At 43.3% G+C, this 26,061-nt stretch overlaps 1 protein-coding gene across 7 annotated transcripts in view; it reads right to left on the reverse strand.

Annotated features, from left to right (window-relative positions):
* STAU2 (staufen double-stranded RNA binding protein 2) overlaps positions 1-26,061 on the reverse strand; it is a 242,970-nt gene that overhangs the window by 84,131 nt on the left and 132,778 nt on the right. For all 7 annotated transcript variants that reach the window (XR_008597409.1, XR_008597410.1, XM_054984756.1 and 4 more), the window contains one exon: positions 25,193-25,306. Coding sequence is in view for 5 of the 7 variants with exons in the window: in XM_054984756.1 (XP_054840731.1) it covers positions 25,193-25,306 (114 nt within the window). In the remaining 2 variants the exon portion in view is untranslated. The remainder of the gene's footprint in view (positions 1-25,192; positions 25,307-26,061) is intronic.

Below are 26,061 nucleotides of genomic sequence, written 5' to 3' on the forward strand. Positions count from 1 at the left end.
TCTAGCCTTCTGATCCCCATTTACAGGTCCATCACTTCATACATATAAATCAAAATGTTATTGTTCCATTCCCATTGTTCATATGGCTAATGAGATCTTTATAAATGCAAATAGAGTAACACAGCAAGGTTTCTCTGGAACTCTTTGACTAAAATACAATGTTCTTAGTGGAAAATAACACGGAGGTTCAATCAGGCTTGTTTTATCTGAACAGCCTATGCATTAGTCAGCTAAAAGTTTTAAACATGAAAAAATCCTGACAATTTTTAAAGAAATGTATTAATTCCAAGTATAAGGTCGATCTGTTTCATATCTCCATTTGAAGTGAGTGAGTAGACAGGTGAGACAGGGTCTTTTCAAAACCGTGACACCCAGGCTCTGGAACTTGTCCTCTTAAAAAATCTATGCCAAAAGTAGATACCCACAACTCAGGGGAAATACTAGAAAAGACTATATACAATAAATACTGCATAAATATTTATAAATAGAGTGTAAAGTGCAAAGTGTCCAGATGCTACAATACATAATAAAGACAGTCTTGTCTAATACAGTCAATAGCTTCCAGAATATATACACATATAACAATAAATATCCTTATACAAAATTAATGTCCATGTACAAAATTGTCTAATGCAAGATTAGAGCGACAGCCATAAAGTCTATAAAAGTAAAAAATACATAAATCTAGCTGCACATCTCAGTGTAATGCTTTTCTCTGTTCTCCTCTAGGTGCGTGGACAAAAAGTGCTCCCGGAAGATACGTGCAAATTCAACAGGTAAGTATGTGAGTACGTTATTCTAACTTATCTTTCTATTCTCTCCTTACAGGTGGACCCGATTCACACAGGAAAAGATACCTTCACGGACCCAACAAGGGGCTGGCTATTTTGATCTTGTTTCATTTAAATAACTTTGTCAGGGGTCTTCTGACTGATTCACCATGTATCAACTGAATATTTATTTAAAAATTCTTGGCTGCATGGCGAGCTGAGACAGATTCATAGGAGATTTCATGTTTGTCTGTTGCTGCATGGTGGGTATCCACTTTCAGCATAGCTTATTGTTCGGGGGGGGGGCTTCTTTTTTGCTGTTCTGCCTTAAAAAACCTGTCTGGAGAATATGCCTAAGCAGGTCTACTTAGAATCCTACTCAGGCCTTCTTAGGATGGTACTGTTAGCTCTCCCCCAGCATGCCTTAGGCATCAGGTCAAAATGGGGTTATTTCAGCACAGAGATGGACGTGAATCGGGAAAAATCTGTCATGTTTTCAAATCACAAGGGCATCCATAACATAGCTTCATAAACAATCTTCCTGAGGAACTTAAACACAAATACACACTGTAAAGTTTAATAATTTCCAAGCGCCTCTGTCATGTTAAGTAAAGTTAGAAAGACTGAACATTAATTCAGTCTGATCATTCCAGCTGTATGTCAAAATTTCTTCCACACTGCTGGACAACATGAAAGTGCAGCAGCAGCTGCTGTCACCCTTGGCTTAAAAATTTATGACAAGCTACCGCGATGCAAAGACTTGTTTAATACTATCTGTACCATCACTGATCTTATAGGTGCCATCTGCATTTCAACCTGAATTACAAGGATTGTATAAATAAAACCGAGATTCCCATAAAATATCCTCTTATATAATATGTTATAACATGATAACATCTGATGTAAGTGCCCAAAACAGTCCCAATTACCAAAGCAGAAAGATTATCTTATGAATGGCACAGAGTAATCAGTAATCCACTTGTTTTCAGAAGCAGAATAGTTTTTCTTTCTTCACTAACAAGTGTGAGAGCTGTACCAACATTTTCATAATTATCTATCAGCACTAAGAATAATTAATATATTTCATTGGAATTATTCACACTTCCAGGCTAGGACCCACTTAGATTTTTGTTGAGACCACTTCTGAGAAACCCCAAAACAGCAGAGGAAGCATAACCTGTCACCACAGTATGACAGCACATACATTCCTCTGATACAATTCCAGAATGCCTATAAAAAACAATGTCAATATTCAGGGGTAAATGTCTTGCAGATTCAGGATACCATCTTGACAGGCAAAATCAAAAAGAGTCCAGTAGCACCTTTAAGACTAACCAATTTTATTGTAGCATAAGCTTTCGAGAATCAAGTTCTCTTCATCATCAGGTGCTACTGGACTCTTTTTGATTTTGCTACTACAGACTAACACGGCTAACTCCTCTGCATCTTGACAGGGGCTTTGTGGGCAGTTCACCTTGAATCCAAGGAAGAATAGAAATATTTTAAATATTTTAAAATGAGCCAAGAAGGGCAGACTTTTTGAAACTGTTGGCTCCAGTGTTGCACTCTTAGCACCAAAATTACTCTAGTAGCTACTAAGCTCCATGAGATGTTTCATGCGGTCTGACTTTACATGGAAGCACCTGAAGTCTTAAAATCCTCTAACATCCACAGCTCAAAACAGCATTTCCACATTCACTTCTGATGGGTCAGTTTCTGATTACTACAGAAAGTGCCAAAAAAAGAAAAGGTTTTTGCTGCATTTACTTTCCCACATAAACACTCTGTCTGAATGTATCTGAATATAAGATAGGGGCAAAAAGTATGCAGACAATTAGAACTTTTTCAATATTACAACCCGGCCCCCCGCCCCTGGCTACCAAAAGCCTTAGGAGGACTGAACATGATCCAGGAGCACAGAATGCTGAAAAAAGTCAGTTAAACACTAAGGGAAGAGGGCAGGGGAAATTAGCCTGCTCAAATCCCTGGGAAGATAATGAATTCTGAAGGGGGATACCTTGCAGGGGCTTGAGGGACTTTATACGACAAATAAGATATGAAGATTTTAAAGTCTGAAAAGCTTAATTTGGTAGAAATGAACATGTTTTAAAATGTGATAAAATACCCAAATACACAAACAAGGAAGAATTCAAGACAGGTGATTTTCAATTCTATTAAAATGCTGAATAATGGAAAACAAATCACTGTATTTATATATAAAAAACACTAACAATGATTAAACATTACAGAGACGTTATATGTTGTTAAAATTTAGAAAGACAGAAAATATCAGTAACAGCTAGAAACTAGTGTAAAGAAAAAGTTTTAGTTCCATGGCAAATGTTTATATAACAGGCAGATTTAAAAAAAAACTGAATAAAGTCACTGTAATTTTTTTTAATGGGGCTCCAATTTGTGCTGTTGATACTTTAGGAGCCAGATGCAATGATGGCTTGTTAACTTTATTTTTAACAAATTTTAACAACTATTACAGTTTTCTAATTGAGTTCTTTTTATTAAAAAAAGAGGGGAAGTTTACACAATAGAGGTTCTTTTTCTATTCCCAAATTAATTACTTTGAAATATCTCTCAGATTACATCAGTTTCTTACTCATGGTCATGTTGTAAGATGGCATCTATTGTATATCATTAGTGATGCATTAAATTAGTTGTTTACATTATAAAGTCTAAACATAGGAGAATCTTTTGTGTGAGGTCTTCAAAGATTCCTCGTCTAATAAAGCCTCCCGAAACAAGTAAGGATGTCTTTTTTGTTTAGTTAATGCACCACTGGAGAACCTAAAGATGTGTAATTTTGTTGCCATCTATGCCTGAATGCTGTGGAATATAAGAAGCTGTTTCTATGAGAATTTGTACTTTAAAAAACTTAATACTATATAACTACTGAGCATTTCTGACTGAAAGTTTTCAACGTTAAAGACTGAGGTATATGAATGCAAAAACAAATGTTTTTAAAAGATCACAAAATAGTCAAATATCACTACAAATCTAGCAAGAAATAATATACTTGCATTGAATTTAGTCTAATTCCATCAGCAATAAGTACTTTATCACCACAATACTCAATATGCAATGATCAAAGCACTTTTCAAAACAGTACCCCTGGCTTATATTTTTATATCTAATTTTAACCATGGCCCCGGAGTGTGATAAAAAATACAAATAATGCAGCCATGTACAAATGGGGAGGGGGTTCCTATGGAACTGGGGAATCTCTAGGTTTGTAGAACAATCCCATAAATAAAAAACGATAACTCCTCAGTATCAAGAGCTGTTGGCTTTAGTTTGAATCAAGATCTCCTTGTTCTTCTAGCTATAAGCCACATTTCTTCTCTCTTGCAATTATCACATAAAGCCAGCCACTATTGTTCTCATCTTCATGCTTCCAATGGTTAATATCACCATGCTGTTCAATGAACTACAGCTTTGTTGGTAGCTGGATCACCACTAATTGTGGAGGCATCTTGATGTGCCGGCAGAGGGGAGAGGAAACAGCAAGTTTTGAGTCCAGTGGCACCTTAGAGACCAACATATTTTCAGGGTATAAGCTGTTGAGAGTCAGAGCTCCCTTCTTCATGAGTTTGCCTTTCCTAGGGAGCTGCAACACCAGCTTGTTTTTAGTGAACATAAGCAGTGTCTCCCACTGCTTCATATCACTTTCATCTAGTTTTGGGGTTTTTTTGCACATTATTATCCTTCAGGCTGGGACAGGCAGGCTTGAGTTCCACTATTATTTATTTATTTAAAACATTTATATGCCCCTTTTCCACCCATATACAGTCCTCAAGGTGACAGACAACAGATAGTAAAATATTTAAAATGTATGTAGAAATACAATTAATATATATAGACATATGAATAAACAAAACACACACACAACCACGGAGGAGAGTCAATGAGAGTTTAGTGGGGATATGCTAAACAAAAAAATAAGTCTTCACCCACTAGCATAAGACAACAACAGAGGGAGACAGATGAATCTCCCTGTGAAGGGAGTTCCAAAGTTTCAGCGCCATAACCAAGAAGCCCCTTTCTCAGGTTGCTACCCATCCAGCTTCAGATGGCAGAGGCACTCAAAGTAGGCCCTCCAAAGATGATTGAATAGAATGGGAGGTTCATATGGGAAAAGGTCCTTAAGGCATGCTTGTCTCAAGCCATATAGGGCTTTAAAGGTCAATACCAAGCACCTTGAATGGGGACCAGAAACTATCAGTGCTGGTGTTATTCCAAACTTTTAAGAATCTGTGTCAATAAAGTTGTGGCCTTTGTTAATCTTGACAGGTGTTAGTGTTTCCTTCTCCCCTGCTTTGTCCTTACTAAGAGAAAAAAAATCAACAAAAAGAAAGGCTATAGGTGGTTTACACATACACGTGTAAAATGCCTTGAAGTCACAGCTGACTTATGGTGACACCATAGGGTTTTCAAGGCAAGAGACATCCAAATGTGGTTTGTCTTCCTCCATGTAGTGACTCTGGACTTTCTTGCTGGTCGCCCATCCAAGTACTAGCTTGGGCTGACCCTGCTTAGCCTCGGAGATCTAGCCTAGACCATCCAAGTAAGGGCTTCCACAAATGGAACAGCTGCAGAAGTCCTGGGAGTCGGGACCATCTACAGTGAGAGAGATCTGGGCTAAACTTTTGCTCTCTCCTTTGTTACAAGCCTTGGGTTCCAGAGCTGCAAGACTTCAGTCAAATGCAAAAGCACTAGGGCTCTTGGCCTTTGGCTCAGCCTATGGCTCATAGTCTGTGGCTCTGGATAAGCCTGGTCTGTGGATTTAGGACCATCCCATGATTTTGGAGTTATATCTTTTGTTTGTATTTTTTTCTTTAAGCCACCAAAGAGAAAAGCAAGGTAAAAAAATGCTTAAATAAATAAACTGGGAGGAAAAGGCAGCTGGTTGGCATGTGTCAGCTAGACAACTTACAGTAAAAATCCTGAAAATAAACCACAGGACTGAGACCAAACTATCTCTCTCTCTATTTAGTATATCTTCCCACACATTCCACAGAAAAAAACCCAAATGGCAGTGAAATAGTTAAAGTGTGATTCATTCAAGTCCTAATGAAAAGGTTTGTTCTTTACTTCATTGTTTCAGAAAAGGTAGGAACGGTTTTTGAAGACTTTTCATTTGGTCTGATCTGGGATTTAAGGTGTCACCCATTCTGGATGAGGTTGTACTCTGTGAGAAGGAAAATGCCTGTGCTCTAGGGGTGCTCCCAGCCTAATGCAGGATAAGTAAGTGGCAGCTGTGGGCAGGAATGTCTTTTACCAGCTATATCTGGTTAGCCAACTGTGGCTTTTCCTAGCCAGAAAAGCTCTGACTACTGTGATACATGCCCTGGTAACAGCAATGTACTCTACACAATGTTCAGAAACGTCAATTGGTGCAGAATGTTACCATTAGGATGTTGACTGGAGTGGGTCGTAGGGACCATATCACTCCTGACTTGATCCATCTACGCTGCTTCCCAATGTGTTTCCAGGCACAATTCAAGGAGCTGGTGTGGAACTTTAAAGCCAGCGTGGTGTAATGGTTAGAGTGTCAGACTAAGATCTGGGAGGCCCAGGTTCAAATCGTCACTCTGCCATGAAAGTTTACTGGGTAACCTTGGGCCAACCACATGCTCTCAGCCTAACCTACTTCACAGGGGTGTTGTGAGGATAAAATGGGGAAAGAGGGGCACCTGGTGAGCTGTTTTGAGGAGAAAGGTGGGGTATAAATAAAGTAAATAAAAATAAATAGGCATGGAGAAGTACTTGCTCCACCCTGGCCTCCAAATAGTGGCCCAGAGAGGCCACAGGAAGACATGCCCAGCTGGAAATCCCAGCCACAGCACCTAGCCCTGTAACTTCCATGAAGGGCAGGTAGAAAGGGCAAGCCATCATCCTGTTGGGCCACTGAGTTGTGAGTGTAGGTGGAATCAGTGGGGAGGAGCCAAACAAGGTGTAGTTTGGCTGTTTAAATGCCTGTCAACATGGCCGAAGGAAGTGGGATGAGCTGGGCTCCTAGCGCCCGTAGGGGCATTTCATATAACCTCATTTCCCCATAGTATTGCTGTATGTTGCACAAAGACTAGGCACAGCATATTTTAGAAGTTCACTTATTTTTAGCCTTTTTAGAAATCCTTGCCTTCTGCTCCTCCCTCCTATGCCAGAGGAGCCAATGCAGTGCAAAGGCTAGCTTGTGGAACACATGGATTCATCTACTTGCTCAGACACATTGTATGGCTTTGGATTTACTGTCATACTATGAGTGCAAATCCAGAGGCGCATGTGGACACATCTGTGTAATTAGAAGAAATGTTCAAATATCTCCCCCCCCCCCCCGCACCGCCAAGAGCACCCTATGAGGCATGGCAAGAATGTAAGAACCACCCTGCTGAGTCTGACCAAAGGCCCATCTAGTCTAACATTAGTTTCCAAAACAGATCACTCAAATACTTCTGATAAGAAGGGCATGACAACAACAGACACCCCCTGCTGTGCCTCTATTAACTGGTATTCGGCACCATGCTGTCTCTCAGCACTGAGTTTCCACCTAGCTAAAATGGCTAATAGTGATTCATAAACTGATCCTGCAGGAACTAGTCTTATCCCCCTTTAAAGCCAAGTAAACTAGTGGCCATCAGCACATTTAGCAACAACAAATTCCTTAATTTTCATGGTCCTTTAACTTATGTGCACAGATCCTCAACTATTCAGTTCTTGGAAGCTACTGATACCTTCTCAGATGTCCCAAAACACCCACAAAGCACAGTAAGAGAGGGCACATACAGCAAAGCAGTGATTTCTGAACAGCATTTTTGTTATGGAATTCTGTGAGAATGAATTCAAAAGTATGTTTCAGTACCATGTCTCTACAAACTTTCCCCCTTTCCTTGCTCCCTTCTAATTTGGAGTAATTACCCATATCAGGACTCAGGTAAGTAGAAGGGTATTCATGAGAGGTGTTAAGAAATGGGTTTTCTAGCAGCACCAGCACAGTCATCCTTTCTGCCAATGTAACTGTGTGTGTAAGCTACCAACAAAGCTTCATACGGCCACAGTGAAGATGTTGAAAAGCTTTGTGTGTAAGAAATATGCATCAGCATGTGCACATGCTTTTTGAAGAGCTGGCTACTTTGCTGTTAAAATAATTAAAAATTGTTTTGCAATGCCACAATATTAAGAATTTTTGAACATACACTGCACATACAGCTTTCACTTATCAGCTTATCATAAATGAGAACTAGAAAGTCCCCATCACATATGCCGAGGAAAAAAGGTCTTATTAAATGTACAGATGTCAGGCAGTCTGCTACTTTTATTATTATTTTGTTCTGGTGTCTCCCGTAAGACGTAAAGCAGCTAAATCATAAGACAGACAAGGTTAAGGACAGGAGCATAATAAATTACTGGCTAGAAACTACATTTGATAAAACAATTCTATGTAAGCATAGTCCTTTGGAGTATGTTTGCTTTGCATAAAACTTTGAGGGGACTAGGTTGGAGGGGGAGCAGATGGCTCTAAGCCACCTGCCTGCTTCCCCCACAAGACCTCTTTATCTCCAGTTTAATTTTAAACATCAGCTTAAATTATGACGCTCTAAATTATGTTGGCAGGAAGAATCTCCTAGCAACTTCTCTACTGGCCAGGTATGAGTAACTGTGAAACAAATTGTACTCTGTTCACCCTCCTCTTTGTAATATCAGTTCTTCCACTATGTCAACATGACAAGGGAAGAATGACACAGTTTGCATTTTGTTATCACTCAGAGCTTTTTCCCGTTTCAATTGAATACTGTGGTATACCACAAGGATAGTATCAAAGATTCCTTATGCTGCGATATTTCTTGTTTGAGATTCATAACAACTATTACTACTAGAAGATCAGCATTTATGGCAGTTGAGAACTAGCATCTACCACAGAATTAGTTCCAGCCTTTCTATTCAAGAGCAGAATCATGGTGGCTTAAGAGTGGCACGAATATGGACTTTTCAATTCTCCTAAAGAAAGGACTAATGAGAAAGTTAGTATTCTATCAGTGAAATCTTAGACTGGAATAACTCTGCTTAGGATTTCACTGCTTATGCTAGTGCAGACCACGCGGTACTAGCTTATAAAGGTAACTCTAGATTAATAACACACAGCACACAAATGTTTTAAATAGCAACAAAGGCTATCTGGGGAACAGTTCCTTCAATAAAATGTATGATATAATTTTATTGATATAATGTATGAATTTTATAAAATAAAATAAAAATATTAAAGCTTATTTACCAAGCTGTAACCCACATTGTAGCATAAGTGGCTACAGCATAAATACAAAAGTTGCCTTACAAGGTGTTCCATGCAAACGCTGAACAACAAGGTAGTGAGGTAGCAATGGTGCTTGATTCTCTTGCAAACAAGGAGTTTGATCCAGGTAAATTGGGCCCAGGGCTGTGTTAGCGTTGGGGGTTCTCAGTATCCCTACTTGTCTGAAACGTCTAATACAACTTTGCAGCAAAGTAGCAATAGCCATACATAAGATGGACGCTTTGGGGTTTTTCACAGAAATAATCATGTTTCCATGAAACATGAGGATAAATGGTGCTTGTGAGAGGGAAATGTGTATAGTCTTACGATATACATATGTAGATACAAACCTTTAATCATAACTGTTTGATTGGTTTGATTGTCTTAATCGAACAGTTTGATCTCTTAGTTGTGCATATGACTTACCTCTTAACAGGTTGGAGTATTGAGGTCTATTAATAATTTTGTTAATACCTGTAACTGTTGCTACAGAATCAAGAACTAGATGGACCTACTGACAAGAAAACTGAGAGGACAGGACAGAAGGTCATTCCACTATACATCAACTGTGTAAGCAAGACTAGAAACATGAGGAGCAAGATTTGGGTCCCGTAGCACCTTAAAAACCAACCAGATTTCCAGAATATGAGTTTTGAGTCAGAACTCCCTTCAAAGGGAGCTCTTCTACTTCTTGCTCTTCTACTACAGACCAACATGGGCTGTCCCAAAACTCCAAGCCTATTTTCCTCTTTCAGAGATGATTATTTTTCCATTGGTGGTAAGTAGGCTGTACTACCCTAGAATCAGGGACAAACAGGAATTCACAGGAAAAACCAATTCTCTTTCTCCAGCAGTGTCCAGGGCATGATATTCTTTGTCTCATAAGATATAGAAAAATAGCCCGCCTCTACGGTAGGATAATCATCATGGCTCCATTCTGGAGAAACTGCCAGCTAACACTGCATCTGCTGAAGTGAATCAGAAATGTTGTAAACATTATGAACCAATTTCCCAGTGACTGCCTCAACAGAACAACTCCTATGTGCAGCAAATATGGGTGCCCCCATTAGAACCAGAATGTTACTAACAGTGAAAACCTAAGAAGAGTTATTCCAGTCTAAGCCCACTGAAATCAAAGGGGTTAGACTGGAGTAAGTCTGTTTATGATTTTCACTGTAAGTGCATCAACTCCTTAGCATGATACATTTTCTGTATTTAGTCCTTCAGATACCACTTCCGCAATTACAGAAGTGGAAAGGTGCATCCCAACAGAACCTAAAAATAAACTCTCAGGCCTATTGTTTCACAACATCCTAAATAGTGGTATAAAGTTAAAATCCACAACATATGAATTACCTATGGGAAGTACTGTAATTCTTACATAGTATAAAATAATGGTATGTTATTCAAAGCTTAGCTTAAGAGTTCAGATTATGGTTATCTGCATGGGCTCACTGATTACCTTCAACATGTACTATCCAGTCTTTTTTCCCATCATGTATACAAGGTGGTAGACATCAGAAGACCTCCCATCTAGATACTAATGAGAGCCAGGCCTTCTTAACTTCAGCTATATCATTCAGCTTGCTGCATTATTTATTTTCCAACTGTATGCTTTGGCTTGTTCATAAAATACTGGACAAATCCAGTATGGCCACAATGATTGCATAATCTAAGAGCTATGCAATCTTGTTTGTTCTGAGCAGGCCCATGACGTGGACCATGAGATTTCAATGAGTGACAAGTTGGAAAACTGAATGTCAAGCAAGATTTTACCAATTAAATCATTGTTTTCATACTTGCTGACAAGTTCACAAGAATTTATTATGTATCAAATGCACAAATCCTTGTTGTGAATGTAAAGCAATCAAGGAAATGTAGTGTGCATTTCTGTGGGTGGAACAGGTTCAGATACCATTTATATAATCTGTTTGGCAATTGAGCAATTTCAGTGACCAAGAGTAAAACTGGTCATTAAATACCAGCAACCAAATCAGTCAGCAGCAGAGCTGGAATAATTAGGCATGTGAACTCACTATGAATAGTGTACCACAAACATTAAGAAAATATGCTTGAACACTGAAAATATTTCAAGAACTATCTCCCTTTGCAAAGATGAAAACCTATGTAAAGTTAAATGTTCGTTAAGTCTCTGTATGGTAATGTCTGTGTATGGCAATGTACAAGCATAGGAAAAAGGGGGCAGCAGGGGAATGTTGGCACATGGGGAAAGGGGATTAATGGTAGGAGAGCCTGACACACATGGTGCATTATGGAGTAGAAGGGAAAGGAAAATATGTTGAGGAACCAGATCAATCCCTACATTTTAAATTGGCCCATTTTTCTTAGCAGTGCTAGAACCCAGAACACAGAGATCTGGTCACTTCTGCCATATGCAATAGGGGTGTACAAAGGAAAAAAATGGTCGATTTGGTTTGGTAATACTAAACTGGAAAAAAAATGAGAATTCAGGGAATACTGAATTCATTCTCCAGTAAAATTTGGCCATTGTTTCCTATGGGAAACTCGAGTCGGAAATTTCTGGTGGCCTGGAGGGTGTCATTTTTTCACCAAATTATACCAAATTTACAGGTGACCTACTCCTAACTAACAACTCCCCACATTTCATGAAGATTGGACCCTGGGGAGCCATTTTATAGCCCCCTCCATAGACAGTGCCCCCAGTCACCTCCAATCTTCATTATCCCCTATGGGGAAAACCTACAACTAGCCTATCTTAAAAACACTTTAAAAGTTTACACTTGTTAGCTCTCTCAGAATACTCCAAAAGTACATCCAAACACCACTAAGTTAAGTTGACAAACTGAACCAAGCACCTCAACAAACACCCCCCAGAAGAAGAACAACCACCAACAACTAAATACCTGACCAAACCAAACTTCTATGCCAACAGAAAATAGAACCCAGCAAAAACACCCACCAAACTTCTGTAAAGAAAGCCCAACAACAGGGGAAAGTAGTCCCCCCCAGATCAACAAGCAGCAAAATAAACAGTAAATATAACCAACTTCAAAAGCCAGAAATCAAAGCCCCCCTACACAAAAGCCCAACCAAAGCCCCCACCAGTAAAGAAGCAGTTTGCCATCCCCTCCCCACAAAGAGAAAAAAAACCTCAGTGAGTCTATGAATCTCAAACCAGGCAGCAGCCAGGAATCCACTCCACTCACTGGGCAGCAGGATCCAATCACAGTCCAATGCAGGCCAGAAGAGAAAGCCAGTAGCAGCAACAAGCAGGTAGTGTCTCTCAATATCCAGGCCAGAGTAAAATGGAGGCTGAATGAGGTAAGCCTACTAATTTAACTCCTTGAAGCAGTTTTAAAAAGGCATTCTCCTTCTTGAGAATACCATTGGCCAGAGAAGAAGAACTCCTGCAAAGATTGGCCACTCACTCTACCCGCTCCCTTCCCCCTTCTGCCTCTGACTCATTCCCTCTCCGTTCTCCCCTTTCCCATCTTGCAAAAAAGGCAGGAAGCAATATTTCTTTGCTGTTCAATAGCAAAGGAACAGTGCTACCACACTCACCGAAGTTTACCGAATCAGTAAACTTAAATTCGGTATTACCATCTGAATTTATTCGGTAATGCGGGATTCGGTTTCGCTTTCTCAGCCATGCCGGACGCTCCTCTCGGCAGGTCCGGGAGGAAGCGACCGGGCACCCTGACCGGGCGGCTGATCTGCAAGGATTAGCCCCCAGGACTCCCAGTCAGGGAGGCAGGGTCTGGGACGCTGCGGGAAGAACCCCCCGAAATCAATGCGGGGGGGGAATTGCCCGTTTGTCCCTATGGAGGCCGGCAGACGTGCGCGGCGCCTTGAGTGCCGCCGGGCAACGAGAAACGGCAAATAAAAGAAACAGGCGGAAGCCTGTAAACAAGCGAATCCCTTTTGTTCTACAAGCGTTTGTGAAGGAGAGGTTGATCTGAAGAAGACTCGCTCTTCCCCTTCGGTGAGTTCCAGGATTTGGCTGGTGCCCCCCCCCCAAATGGCAGCAAAGAAGCAAAGTCCCGCTCTCGGTAAGTCAATCTCGGCTACCTTGCAGAAGGGAGAGTCGCTTGAAGAGTTGGTGCGCAGGGCGGTGGTGGAAGCCATAAAACCCTTTGTTGACAAGCTGAACGAAACTGATCAAAGGGTGGGCTCAATTGAAAGCGAAGTGAAAACCATCAAGGAAGTAGCGGGGGGGGGCAGAGAAGTCTGCTCTGGAAAGTGCGTCACTTGTGAAGGCTACGAAAAAAGAGCTGAAGTTGGTGGAGAACCAGCTGATCGGGCTACAGGTGGAACGAACGCAGACAATTTTGCGTCTCCAAAATGTGAAAGAGGAGGAAAATGAGGATCTGTGGGATTTGGTCTCGGAACTACTGGCGACACCCGCGAGGACAACTAAAGAAGAGGTTAAAAGCACCATTTTGGAGGTCCGTTGGGCTTCTCCAAAATATGCAACAAAGCGACAGCTGCCTCGCGAGATCATTATTGACTTTTCATATAAAAAGATTCGGGACACTATCCTATATAACTCATATAATGAGGATTTGGACTTTATGGGTCTTAAAGTCAAGATTTTAAAGTGTCAGGTCCAGTATGTATCTAAACTGTACTGACTCCATGTTCTAATGCTTCTAGTGTTTAAGTGCTTTCTCCCCAGGTGCACCAGTTCCCAGGCAGCATTCCCACCAGAGAAGATTGTTGTGTCTAACACCGTTCCACCAAGCATTGGCCTTGAAGGAGAGCAGCTTCCCAGGACTGAAAGATGTTGTTTTGAGAACTGTGGGGGGAGGCTGTTCCAGATGGGTATTGTTACTCTGTATCCTATGCTTGCTCTTCATTGGTAACAATGATCATGTACCATCCTGAGTCTCCTATTCAGGACAGTGGACTATAATGGACCTTTTCTGCAATAAAACTTCCTTTGCCAGACACTGGACTTATTCTTGCTTCTAAAGGGAACCTTGCAGAGAGTGCCTTATCTAGCCACAGTCTGACATTTTGTTACCAATCATGCCTGAGTCGGGCCCAGCGGAATCCAAGGTAGTCCCGGACAGGGATCCTTTGTTTGATCCGTATGCGTCCCCCGACAGTCAAACAGTGCAACCCCAAGAATCGCAGGTGCCAGCCGGGGCTGGTGCTTCGACGCCTACACCGCCTCTCATCGACCTCAGCAGTGAGGGGACAAGGCCGAGGGCTACAGCTCTTCCCTTGCTCTCGCTACCCACCCCGTCGGAGTGGGGAGCCCGACCCCGAGAAACACGGGAGCGCCGGGCCGGAGGGCTACATCCAAGAGTTTCGATGGACGGGCGCCGAAGCCTAGAGACGGTCCCTGAGCTGGACAGCAGCCAACCGTGGCTGTTTTGGAACCGGACGACCGAACGGACGGACGGGAACACATCTCACCGCGGCGCCCTGAGTTGGGATTATTCGGAACTTGCCCCGTGGAAAGAGCCAACGGAAGTTCCTGAGCAAAGTTGGGTGCAAATACAAAGCCGTACCCATGCTGTAGACTCCGGCATCTCGGCCGTGACGGGCCTAGCCAAAGGAATTCTAGCAGCGAGATCGCGAGTCGATCAAGGCGATCCTCCGCCCTGGGGGCCGTTTTCCCCGGTGAGTACAACTGAGGGAGGTTCCGTGATGGGGCAACCGGGTCCTAGCCGAATGCAACAGTTGGAAGCTAGGCTGATCGATATGGAGGAAAGTTTGGCTCATGCCATTCACCTAATCTCGTCAATGGGGGCAGGAGAGAGAATCTCGCCTGAAGAAATGGCGATACAAATTGCCACCCTTCAAAGTGTCATGTCCTATCCAGTGGAGGTCGACCCGCAGCAGCCGCTACCTTCGGGAGAGGAGGAATCCTACCCTGAAGAACCGGGAGAATCGCCCGCGGAACACCCTGGACTAAACGAAACTCCGCCGAGCGGGGATACTCCAGCTGAGGTGCCCGGAGGGACTCCAACGGAACCCCCTAAATTGGACGGGGATCCGTCTCCCGAGGAGACTCCAGCGGAGGAGCCAAGAGAAGGAGAGGGACCAACCCGTCCAACCGAGACGACAGTGATACACCCCCCCGCTTCTCCAACAACAGTTCGGCCGGGTCAGACGGAAGAACTCCCGGCCCCTTCTGAGGAGGAATTACCGCAACGACCGCTAGAAGTGGTTCCTATTCAGCAAACCCCGGGGAAAGATCTACCGGCGCCACAAGACCAGCCTGTGCGTCCCAGAGACACGACACCAAGAGGGGCAAGCCCGCGCGGCCCACCACCTATTAAGCCTTCGCCACTGCGGCCCCTTCCGCTTCGACCACAACTAACCCCGCCGCTGCAGCCGATACGTTTGCCACTGGAGCAGCCCGTAAGACCACCTCCGAACCAACCGATGGGGCCTACACCACTACGACCCCACCAACCCACCCCTCAGCGGCCGATCATTACTCCGCCGCACCGACCACCTCCACCTCAACCGCTACGGCCAGCACCTCCTGCATTGCCACCAGCCAGACCGAGATTGCAGCCGCCTGCCCGACCCAGACTGCAGCCACCAGCCCAGCCGAGAGCACCACCGCCAGCCCAGCCGAGGCCGCTACCCCCGGCTCAACCGGTGATGCCGCCGCCAGCGCAACCAGCACCGCTAGCACAACCGGGTCCCCCCATACCTCAAGTGCCATTGATGCTTCCGGCGGACTTCTACCCAGCACCGGCTCCGAGGCAAGACCTCCCAATGGGTTGGGTGAAACTGGAAGCCACTTTTGATGGGGATCCCTCCAAACTGGGCTTTTTTCCAGTGCAAGTCGTGCAATTCTTCAACCGGTGGGGACACCTCTTCGGCAGCGAGGCCAGCCAAATTGAACATCTCGGCTCCCGCTTACAAGGGAAAGCAGCGGACTGGTACGTAGGACTATATAATATCGGGGCCCCAGAACTCGATACTCTCCAGGGGTTGGTAGATGCTATTCGAGCACAATATGAAGACCCCTTAGAGGAAACCAGGGCCCGAACAGAATTGCAGGCCATTAAACAGGGCAGCATGTCAGTGAGAGACTATATCACGAAATTCCGACAATTGGCTGCCAAATGCCCTAGGTGTGAGGAGTCCACCAAAATCATCCTGTTCAAGCAAGGGCTAAACCCGAGACTTTTGGACAGAGCCCTCATGCAGGACAATCCCCCTACCTTGTTAGGTTGGATCCAACTTGCATGCGAAGTTGAGAATCGCATTTTGGAAGTCCGTTTGGTTGAACAACAACAACAAACGGGACAAAGAAGACCCTTGACTTTGCAGAAGGGAGGACGGGGAGCTGGGTACGCCACCCGTGGAGCGAGAGATGCTAGATGGCAACAAGGGCTGTGTTTGCAATGCGGACAAGCCGGTCACTTTGCAGCACAATGCCCCTACCGGCCTGTGCAAAGACCTCCGCTTCAACTAAGGCGCCCAACCCTTGCTCCATTTCCTACTCTCCAACGCCCGATTCCCGCACCTCGAGCGAACAGAGGCCGCGGCGCTTCCCAAAGGCCCGCCTCAGAGAGGGGACTAGAAGCGGAAGAAGTTATGGAATACGACCCCGCTTCCCCAAACGCAGAAGTCAATCCAGAGAGCCCCCAGTCGGGAAACGAGATGGATCTGTCGTAAAAGGGCCCAAACGACAGATCCGCCCCAAGCCCGTTCCTGCACCGAACCGGCCACCTGGGTCCATTTTATTCATGCCCGTGACTCTGATCAACCCAGAGAGAAAAATGCACATTCGGGTGCAAGCTCTAATTGACTCGGGCTGCTCAAGAGACATCATAGCCCCTGCTCTAGTTAATGGACTGGTTTTACCAACTCGGGATTTACAAAATCCAGTAATCTTTGAACAAATGGATGGTACCAACATGAATCCTGTTACAACTGAAACCATCCCGGTGATCACAGGCATGGGACAACATTGGGAGAAGAGGTCCTTTGTCATCAGCTCTACTGCCAAGTACCCGTTAATCCTAGGCAGCAAATGGCTATGTGATCACAACCCCTACATAGACTGGGCACAGGGATGCATTACCTTCAGTCACGCCAACTGTGAAAATCACCGTTGGAATCAAAACTGGGGCGAAGACCCTACTCAGAAAGAAAAGGCCCTCCTTACCCAAGAAGAAGTCAACCAAATACCCGAACCTTACTGGCCTTTTCTAAACGCTTTCTCGGAGGAGGAAGCGGACACTCTACCCCCGCATCGACGAACGGACTGTGCGGTGGAAATCTTACCAGGAGCCTCGCTACCCAAAGGACGACTCTACCCCATGAGTCTCCATGAACGCGAAGAGCTCCGGAAATTCATCGACACCAACCTTCAACGTGGGTTCATCCGCCCAGCCTCTAGCCCCCACGCCGCTCCGGTCCTCTTCGTAAAAAAGAAGGATGGGGGACTCAGACTCTGCACAGATTTCCGGGGACTGAACGCAGTGTCCACCAACAACGCCTATCCTCTACCGCTCATCCGAGACCTTCTCAACGTCGTGGCCCAAGGTAAGATCTTTACGAAATTAGATCTAAAAGATGCCTACTTCCACGTTCGTATCAAGGCAGGGGATGAGTGGAAAACCGCGTTTAATACGCCCCTCGGACAATATGAATACTTAGTTATGCCTTTTGGATTGACGGGAGCCCCGTCTGTATTCATGTCCATGATAAACGAAGTTCTACACGAATTTCTGTACAAAGGGGTGGTGGTGTACCTTGATGATGTTTTAATTTATTCGGACACCGAGGAAGAACATGTTCAAATGGTACAAAAGGTCCTAGCCACCTTGATGAGGAATAAACTGCCCATCAAATTGTCCAAATGTGAATTCCATAAAACAGAACTCACTTACCTTGGGTATTGTATCTCCCAAGAGGGTCTGAAAATGGATCCAGCCAAAATACAGGCGATACAAGATTGGCAAACGCCCACCACCCGCAAAGAACTGCAATCCTTCCTGGGTTTTGCCAACTTTTATAGAGACTTCATAGCAAATTTCGCCCAAATCACGCTCCCCTTAACAGAACTGCTGAAAACCAAAGATAAAGGGGACCAAGCTAAGAAGCCCTCTTCCAAATTACAATGGACCCCCGATTGCCAAACGGCTTTCGACTGCCTAAAAGAGCAATTTGTAACAGAACCCATCCTCTCCCACCCCAACGAACAATCCCCCTTCATAGTACAGGTCGACGCCAGCGATACGGCGATAGGGGGGGTTTTGCTACAGAAGGGGGAGGATGGAAAATTGCGTCCTTGTGCGTTCTTGTCTAGAAAATTTTCTGCCGCGGAAAGGAATTGGAATGTGTGGGAGAAGGAGGCCTTTGCAGTAAAAGCAGCCCTTACTAACTGGAGACATTGGCTGGAGGGGGCGCGATACCCTTTTGAGGTCTGGACAGATCATAAAAATTTGGAGGCCCTCCGGAGCCCACGCAGACTGAATGCCAAGCAATTGCGGTGGGCGGAATTCTTTTCAAAATTCAACTTCACTCTAAATTATCTCCCGGGCAAAACTAACTTTTTGGCGGACGCCCTATCGCGCATGCCCCAACATAGGAGCAAACGGGCGGAGACAGTCGACACGGTCTTCTCGCCTAAGCAACTTGGGGGCGTGGTGACTACTCGCAGCCGCGCCAAGCAGCCCCTCCCAACCAACCAAGAATGGAAATCGAAACTTAAAGCTGAAATAGAGAAGGAGGGGGATAGAGCTCCGCGGAGCAAACTGACCCAATCCCCACAAGGGGATTGGTTGGCCGGGGGCAAGTTGTATGTCCCAGACAGCCTCAGACTGGAAATTTTGCAGTGCTGTCATGATGCTCCCACTGCTGGACATTATGGGTATCTAAAAACTTTGCATCTCGTCCAAAGACAATTCTGGTGGCCGGGCATGCGCAAAGACATTTCCCAATACGTTAGTTCCTGTCCTGTTTGCCTCAGCGCCAAAACCAGGAAAGGGAAGCCTCCGGGTCTCCTGCAACCATTGGAAACGCCAAACAGACCCTGGGACGTAATATCCATGGATTTTATTACTGATCTACCTATCTCAAAAGGACATAATTGTATTTTAGTGGTGGTAGATCTGTTCTCCAAACAAGCACATTTTATCCCCTGTACTGCTATACCCTCCGCGCGAAAGCTAGCGGATCTGTTTTTAAAACACATCGTGAAATTACATTCTTTTCCGTCCAAGGTGATTTCGGATCGCGGCGGACAGTTCGTTGCCAACTTCTGGCGGGAGCTTTTGAAAATGTTGAATATTGAACAAGGCATCAGTTCAAGCCACCACCCACAAACCGACGGACAATCCGAAAAGACTAACCAAATTTTAGAACAATTCCTTCGTTGCTACATTAATTTTCAACAAGATAATTGGGTGGACCTTCTCCCCCTAGCCGAATTCTCCTATAACAACAGTGTACACGCTTCAACGGGAGAGGCTCCATTCAAAATTGTGTACGGGACTCACTTCGATCCCTTCCCGTTAGACGCACCCCCTCTCCATTCCTCTAAACTGCCAGATGTATCTTCATGGTGGGGGGAGGCGGCGCAGCAGTGGACTCTTATTAAGAAACACCTTGAAAAAGCCAAACTGGATTACAAAAAATACGCAGATCGCCATCGTGTGGCCGAATGGGAATTACAACCTGGAGATCATGTGTATATTTCCACAAAAAACCTAAAGCTAGCTCAAACCAGCCGCAAACTCGCTCTAAAATTCCTAGGACCTTTTCCTGTGCGCAAAATAATAAATAAAGTAACTGTTGCTGTAACTTTGCCTAAAAACCTGCGCCATGTGCATGATACGTTCCACGTCAGCCTTCTAAAGAGAGCTCCCACCGACAACAAATGGCACATCAAAGCTCCACCCATTCCAACTTTGATTGACGACCAAATACACTATGAGGTACAACAAATCTTGGACTCTAAGCTCAAGTGAAACCAGCTTTTTTACCTCATTCGCTGGAAGGACTTTGATTCTGGTTACGATGAATGGGTGAACTCTGCACATGTTCATGCTCCTAGATTAACCAAAGCTTTTCATACTCGCTATCCATATAAGCCAGGGGGGGGGATCTATTTTAAGGGGGGCAGAATGTCAGGTCCAGTATGTATCTAAACTGTACTGACTCCATGTTCTAATGCTTCTAGTGTTTAAGTGCTTTCTCCCCAGGTGCACCAGTTCCCAGGCAGCATTCCCACCAGAGAAGATTGTTGTGTCTAACACCGTTCCACCAAGCATTGGCCTTGAAGGAGAGCAGCTTCCCAGGACTGAAAGATGTTGTTTTGAGAACTGTGGGGGGAGGCTGTTCCAGATGGGTATTGTTACTCTGTATCCTATGCTTGCTCTTCATTGGTAACAATGATCATGTACCATCCTGAGTCTCCTATTCAGGACAGTGGACTATAATGGACCTTTTCTGCAATAAAACTTCCTTTGCCAGACACTGGACTTATTCTTGCTTCTAAAGGGAACCTTGCAGAGAGTGCCTTATCTAGCCACAGTCTGACATAAAGGACGTTCCATTTCTAGTCCGGAAAAGACGTTTTAAGTACAAAAAGTTCGCAGCTCTTCTGAGGGACCATGGAATAAAGTATAAATGGTTACTTCCGGAAGGAATATGGTTTAGACATAAAGATCAAGCCTATAAGATACTATCAGAAGATCAACTAAAGGATTTTGAGGATAAAAACCCGGAATTCCAGTGTACCAAGAACGAAGAAAAGGAGAAGCCGGAGGGGGGGGGGAAGGAGGAGAGCACCGCAGCTGCGGTTGCACAGAGAGAATTGCGTCCGGGACCCAGAAGGGGGAGGAAAGTTTAATTAGAATTTGAAATGTGTAATCTGTATGATTAACCACCCCATCATCATTTTATTGAGCTATTTTTTTTCTATTATGGCAGTATGAAGGGAAAACATTGAAGTGTAGTGTTGAATGTAGTTTATCCTTCCCTTGATGTCCCTTTGTCCCCGCCCCTTCCCTTTCTATTCATCCTTTCCCTTTCCTTGTGATAGTCTTGTGTAGTGTTATTGTAGTGTTGTGTAGTATACTGAAAAATAAAAAATTAAAAAAAAAAGAATTTATTCGGTAATGCATATTTAAGTTCGGTAATACTGAATTTTACCGAATCAGATAAAATTCAGTATTTTTGTCAAATTTCAAACCCGAATTGCACATGCCTAATATGTGATGAAACAGAAAGAGTAGAGGTTGGATTCTTTCCTGGTCAACAAATAGTTTCATGCCTACAGAGTTCTTTCTCTCACCCAGGCTATCCACTGCCTCTCCCTCAACCAGGAAGAACTACTATCCCTTCCTATTTACACTAGGATTCTGATTGGGTAGCAATATTTTCATTGGCTGATTTCTGGTTTTTGAGTCCCCCAGAGTGACTTCTTGATTCTGACCCCTAGTCTATGACTCCAGGCTCCTGGTTCTTGATCAGAAGCTGTCTATGGTTTTGACAGACAAATGTATCTGAAAAGCATCTGCCGGTAGAAAATGACAATTGCTAACCTACTAATCTAGGGGAATGTTTAAAGAATATTTACAATGGAGCTATCCTATGACTCCTTCTGAATGTCTATTTTAAAAAAAAACATTAAACGGTTCTATCACTTTCCCCACACTAAACATTAGAAATTTTCTGTCTTTTCTCCTTCCCAACCTGCTGTTACCTTTCTTCACTGAAGTTCTTCCATTATGAGGGGATGACAGTTTTCTATCTAATTATTTTTGAGAATGGTTTGCAGAAGAACAGTATTTAGATTTTTTAAAAACCTTCTATTTCAGAACCACTGTTATTTTTAACATTATTTTCCAAATTTCATGGTGGGCCCTCTGATGTTTACTTCTGCCTCTCAGCATTATCACAATGTTATTCTCTACACTATTGCAACTACTGCCTGCTAACAAAGACAAAATGCTCTACTGTATATCTTGCAAGGACAATGAAGTCAAACCTTCAGCTATTCCCATAATGCAATGAGCCATGCACAGGAAAGCTATGCAACTTATGGGCTTGGGGAAGGGTAACAGGATGTTCAGTTACAGTAACTCATTCACATGCACCCAAAGCTAGTAAAGAAGAACAGCCAGCAATCAACCATCATATAGGTCATACTTGTTACCGTAACACCTTTCTTATAAAGTTTTTAGGGTCTTAACAACTAGTCTTTCTAAAGAATATTTCATTTTAGTAAGCATTGTTAAGTATTATTCATAAAGTATTTCTCATAAACTTGCATGTTACACAAGGCTCTTTTGAAATGGCAGACAGCCAACCTACGTTGCTTTGCTAGCAATTAATCCTTGTGCAATATACTGATGTAATTACTGCAAGAAAGCTAAGAAGCTATAAAGAGCTATGTGGAATTAGTCCAAATTAGTCCCCAAACAACATAGTTTTATGACAATTCTTCTCTCTAACCTGTTAAGGCCTTCACTTTAAGCAGAACTCTCTTACTTAATGTGAAAGAGTGGGAGGAATGATGGAGTTAGAACCTTATTGTGAATCAGCATTCTACAGTGACAGCAGATGGAATTTGGTTAACCAAAACTTTGAGAAGGTAAAGCTTTGGTTGGTTAGCAAAGCTTTCTGAAATATTTTGTTACAAATCTTCAGCAAAACCTCTGCTGCTGATCTAAGGTGCTAATATTACTATTTTCTTCCTTGAGTATACCTTACATGGTCTCCAGTGCAAAGGAACACAAGCAGGTAGAAACTAAGCCATATAAATAAAGCATTCCTTGCCCATTCTGAAAAATAATTTAATAATAAATAGGGCCAGTATTACTATGTGGAGAAGTGTGAGAACTCTACTAAAAACACTGAAAATGTTACAAGAGACACAGAGCCTCTTCTGTCCTATGTCTTTCTCCCCCTTGTAAGGGATAATGTTATTGTATGGTCACTGTTCGCTGTTCTGTACATTACTCAACCCTCACGACATATCATAAACCATTGTCAGAAGAGACAGAGTGATATGTTATGTTGTAACATTAGTCACATATTGAGTTTACATAAATATTATGACAAAGATGGGTGAGGGAGAGATGTAGAACAATGGCAGCTCTTTGGGTCTCTAGCAATATCTAGCCAAACACTTTGATTTTCATTCTAATTACATTTGGGAGGTAATTAATAACTTACATTAAGAATACAAATTAAACGCTACACAAGTGGGTGAGTTTTGAAGATGTGTGCCAGGGAAAGCTCCAGCTGTTGCTAGGGAAGAATAAATGCTTTGTCATGTATTTCCTACACATAAAATAATACAGAAATGGAGTTAACAGGAAATAGAAAGAAGTAATGGCCCCAGACTTACCTGGATGGCCAGATTTGCAGCCTACAGGGCGGCAGCAGGGTACGAGGCATGGCAGCTGCCATGCCTGGGCCTCCCAACGTCCCTTGGGAGGCCTGCGGCCCAATAGGTTCAAACCTGGCCGGGCAATAGAATTCAAATCCCCGGCCGGCCAATCAGGGACTGGCTGAGGAGGGGGCAGGAGCAGGCTGCTGACCTGAGGGAGGAAATTTTCACTCAGGTCCGAGGACTGTATAAAAAGAGGTCATTCGGAGCCAGACAGCGAAAGCCCGCCCTCCACTCCCTGTTTTGTTTGATTGTATTTTAGCAGGTTCGTTATTGGGAAATTTGTTTTGTTTCTAAGTTTCTTTGTCACAACTTATGGGCGTTTTGCATTGGGATCAGATCCCTTTGTGGGGGGAGAGGAGGCCTGTGTGCTTTATCTCCTCATTGAAGGGGATTCCCATAAGGAATCTTGGGGTGAGTCTTGGAGGTGCATGCCCAGCTCAGGGGCTGCCAGGGCAGACTCACTACCAGGTGGTGGTGGATTCATGCAGGGGTGCACACCCATGTGATATCCCAGACTGCCAATCCTTGGTTCCCCCCTTCAGCTAGGGTCTGAAGGGGCCGGGGGTCATCAACTGGCAGGAAGGTCAGTTGATGCTTGGGATCTGACCCCTATGCATTGCCAATGCTCCTCTCAGCTGTAATTTCAGTAAAGTTGTGGCCATCTTTGCTCCAATTGCTTTTGTTGTGTGTTCATTTCTCCATGCCCTCCTCCCCTCTGCCGCCCCTCAGCGCTGGGCTGCAAGAGTCAGAATAAGTAGAGGATATGTATTAAGGTTTCTGTACACAATTGCAAGTATCAAGGCGCACAAGCAGCAGTCACAGGACACAACATAATAGGCATATATACAAGCTTGCTGAGTACAAGAGAAATATTATGCATGGACGAGTGTATGCTGAATGGTGACAGTTGTCAATCACGTTGATAGTAAGTTGGATTCAAGGTTGCAATTTTGCTGGAGTAATGGCAGTTACACTTGATTAACAGCACTTTCTTGGTGGAAAGGGGGAGATGATTTCTGCCAATATTCTCTTTCTACTGCAGAACTCTGCTTGCCCAAACATTGTTCTCTCAGGGTCCCTTGATGCCCAGGAACAAATTTTCAGAGTGGTTCAGTGGGCTAGAGAGAGAGTGGGGAAGCAAAGAAGTTCTGATCCGCCAATAGTGGCAGTTTGGATCCAGCCCAACTGGAAAGTCAAGTTTCATTCAAGAAAAAGTTAATGATGACTTTAAATACACACGTTGTCAAATTAAAAAAGACATAATATTTAAATTCCTGTTACTTAAGGATGAATTTACGTATCAGGCGATGTGAAAATGTCCTCTTACAAAATCTCATCATATGTAGTGATAGATGGAAAGGTCAGAACATTTTATTTTGAAAATTAAAATATTCAGGGAATATAACAAAGGTACCAGGCCCTACGGCAGTGTCAACAGGGCCACAAGTTATTCACTCCTCTTTTAAAATAATAGGTCTCAGACATGTACTACTATGTATCAAAAATGGGGGGTAAAGGTCTCATATTTTTAATGTGAAAACAGTAACTCCTGTGACAACCAAAACACATAACTTTTAGCTTTTCATAATGAGTCATGAGAAATCAAGAACTAAATAATCAAGACTGCCTCCTTTCTGAATAACTAATTTCTTTAACATTTTAATTCCAACATGGGCATACATTGCAGCATAGATCAGATATAGTTGCAGAGATTAATATTTTACATGAAATGCAAGGTTAACCATTCTTCCTATATACCTGGTCATGGCTGGTTTCAGTGGAGCTTCCAATACCATGGAAAGTCATCTGCACAGGAGACAGTGTCAAACAGGTCGCGCACTCTTTGCCATTCTGTCTATCGCTGTACTGTACCTATAAAAGAACAATTTGTCTTCTGTTATAATTTAAAGCTATTCAACAGAATAATTCTAGCAGCAAGTGCAAAAAGATTCTGAAATAAAATCAGAAGACTGACCCATCTCCATCTGGATGCTTTCAAAAATTGCATGTATGGACCTATACACCAAGCAGGCATTCTAAATTTAGTGGCTGCTTGCCAAATAAACCTTACTACTTAACTGAAGAAAATAAACAAAAATTGCCTCTTAAACACACTGGTTTAATTTTGAATAATCAACAACTGATCTGATATTTTCTGTTCTCTAGTTATCAAGCACTAACTTTATTACAAAAATGTTTCAGGAACTCAGAAGTACAGCATGTAGCAGCTGTGGCCTTAGTATTTATTTAGCAGTTTTCTGTAACAATATTTTCTTGATCTTTCCAGTTATTAAATGCAAAAAAAAGCATCATATGTGACTCACTCAAAGCCACTTCCACAGCTGGATTTTTCAGCTTACAAAATTTGCTAAGTTTGCTGGTTTACATGACCAGAGGCTAAGGAATTTCAGTGAAACTTGGTCTGTGTATTTACTCATATTGAAGCCCCCCCCTGGATTTAATGGGGCTGACTCGAGTCCCAGGCAAGTGGATGTAGCCTTGAAAAGATACTGAGTTATACCACTGGACAGTTAAGTCTGGCATTGTCTAGTCTGAGCAGCAATGGACTTCGGCATCTCAACTATAGACCCTGATAGCTCCAAGCCCTGGTACTAGAGATCTTTTTA

Source organism: Eublepharis macularius, chromosome 7 (assembly GCF_028583425.1).
Source record: "Eublepharis macularius isolate TG4126 chromosome 7, MPM_Emac_v1.0, whole genome shotgun sequence".
In the NCBI taxonomy this organism is placed as follows: Eukaryota; Metazoa; Chordata; class Lepidosauria; order Squamata; family Eublepharidae; genus Eublepharis; species Eublepharis macularius.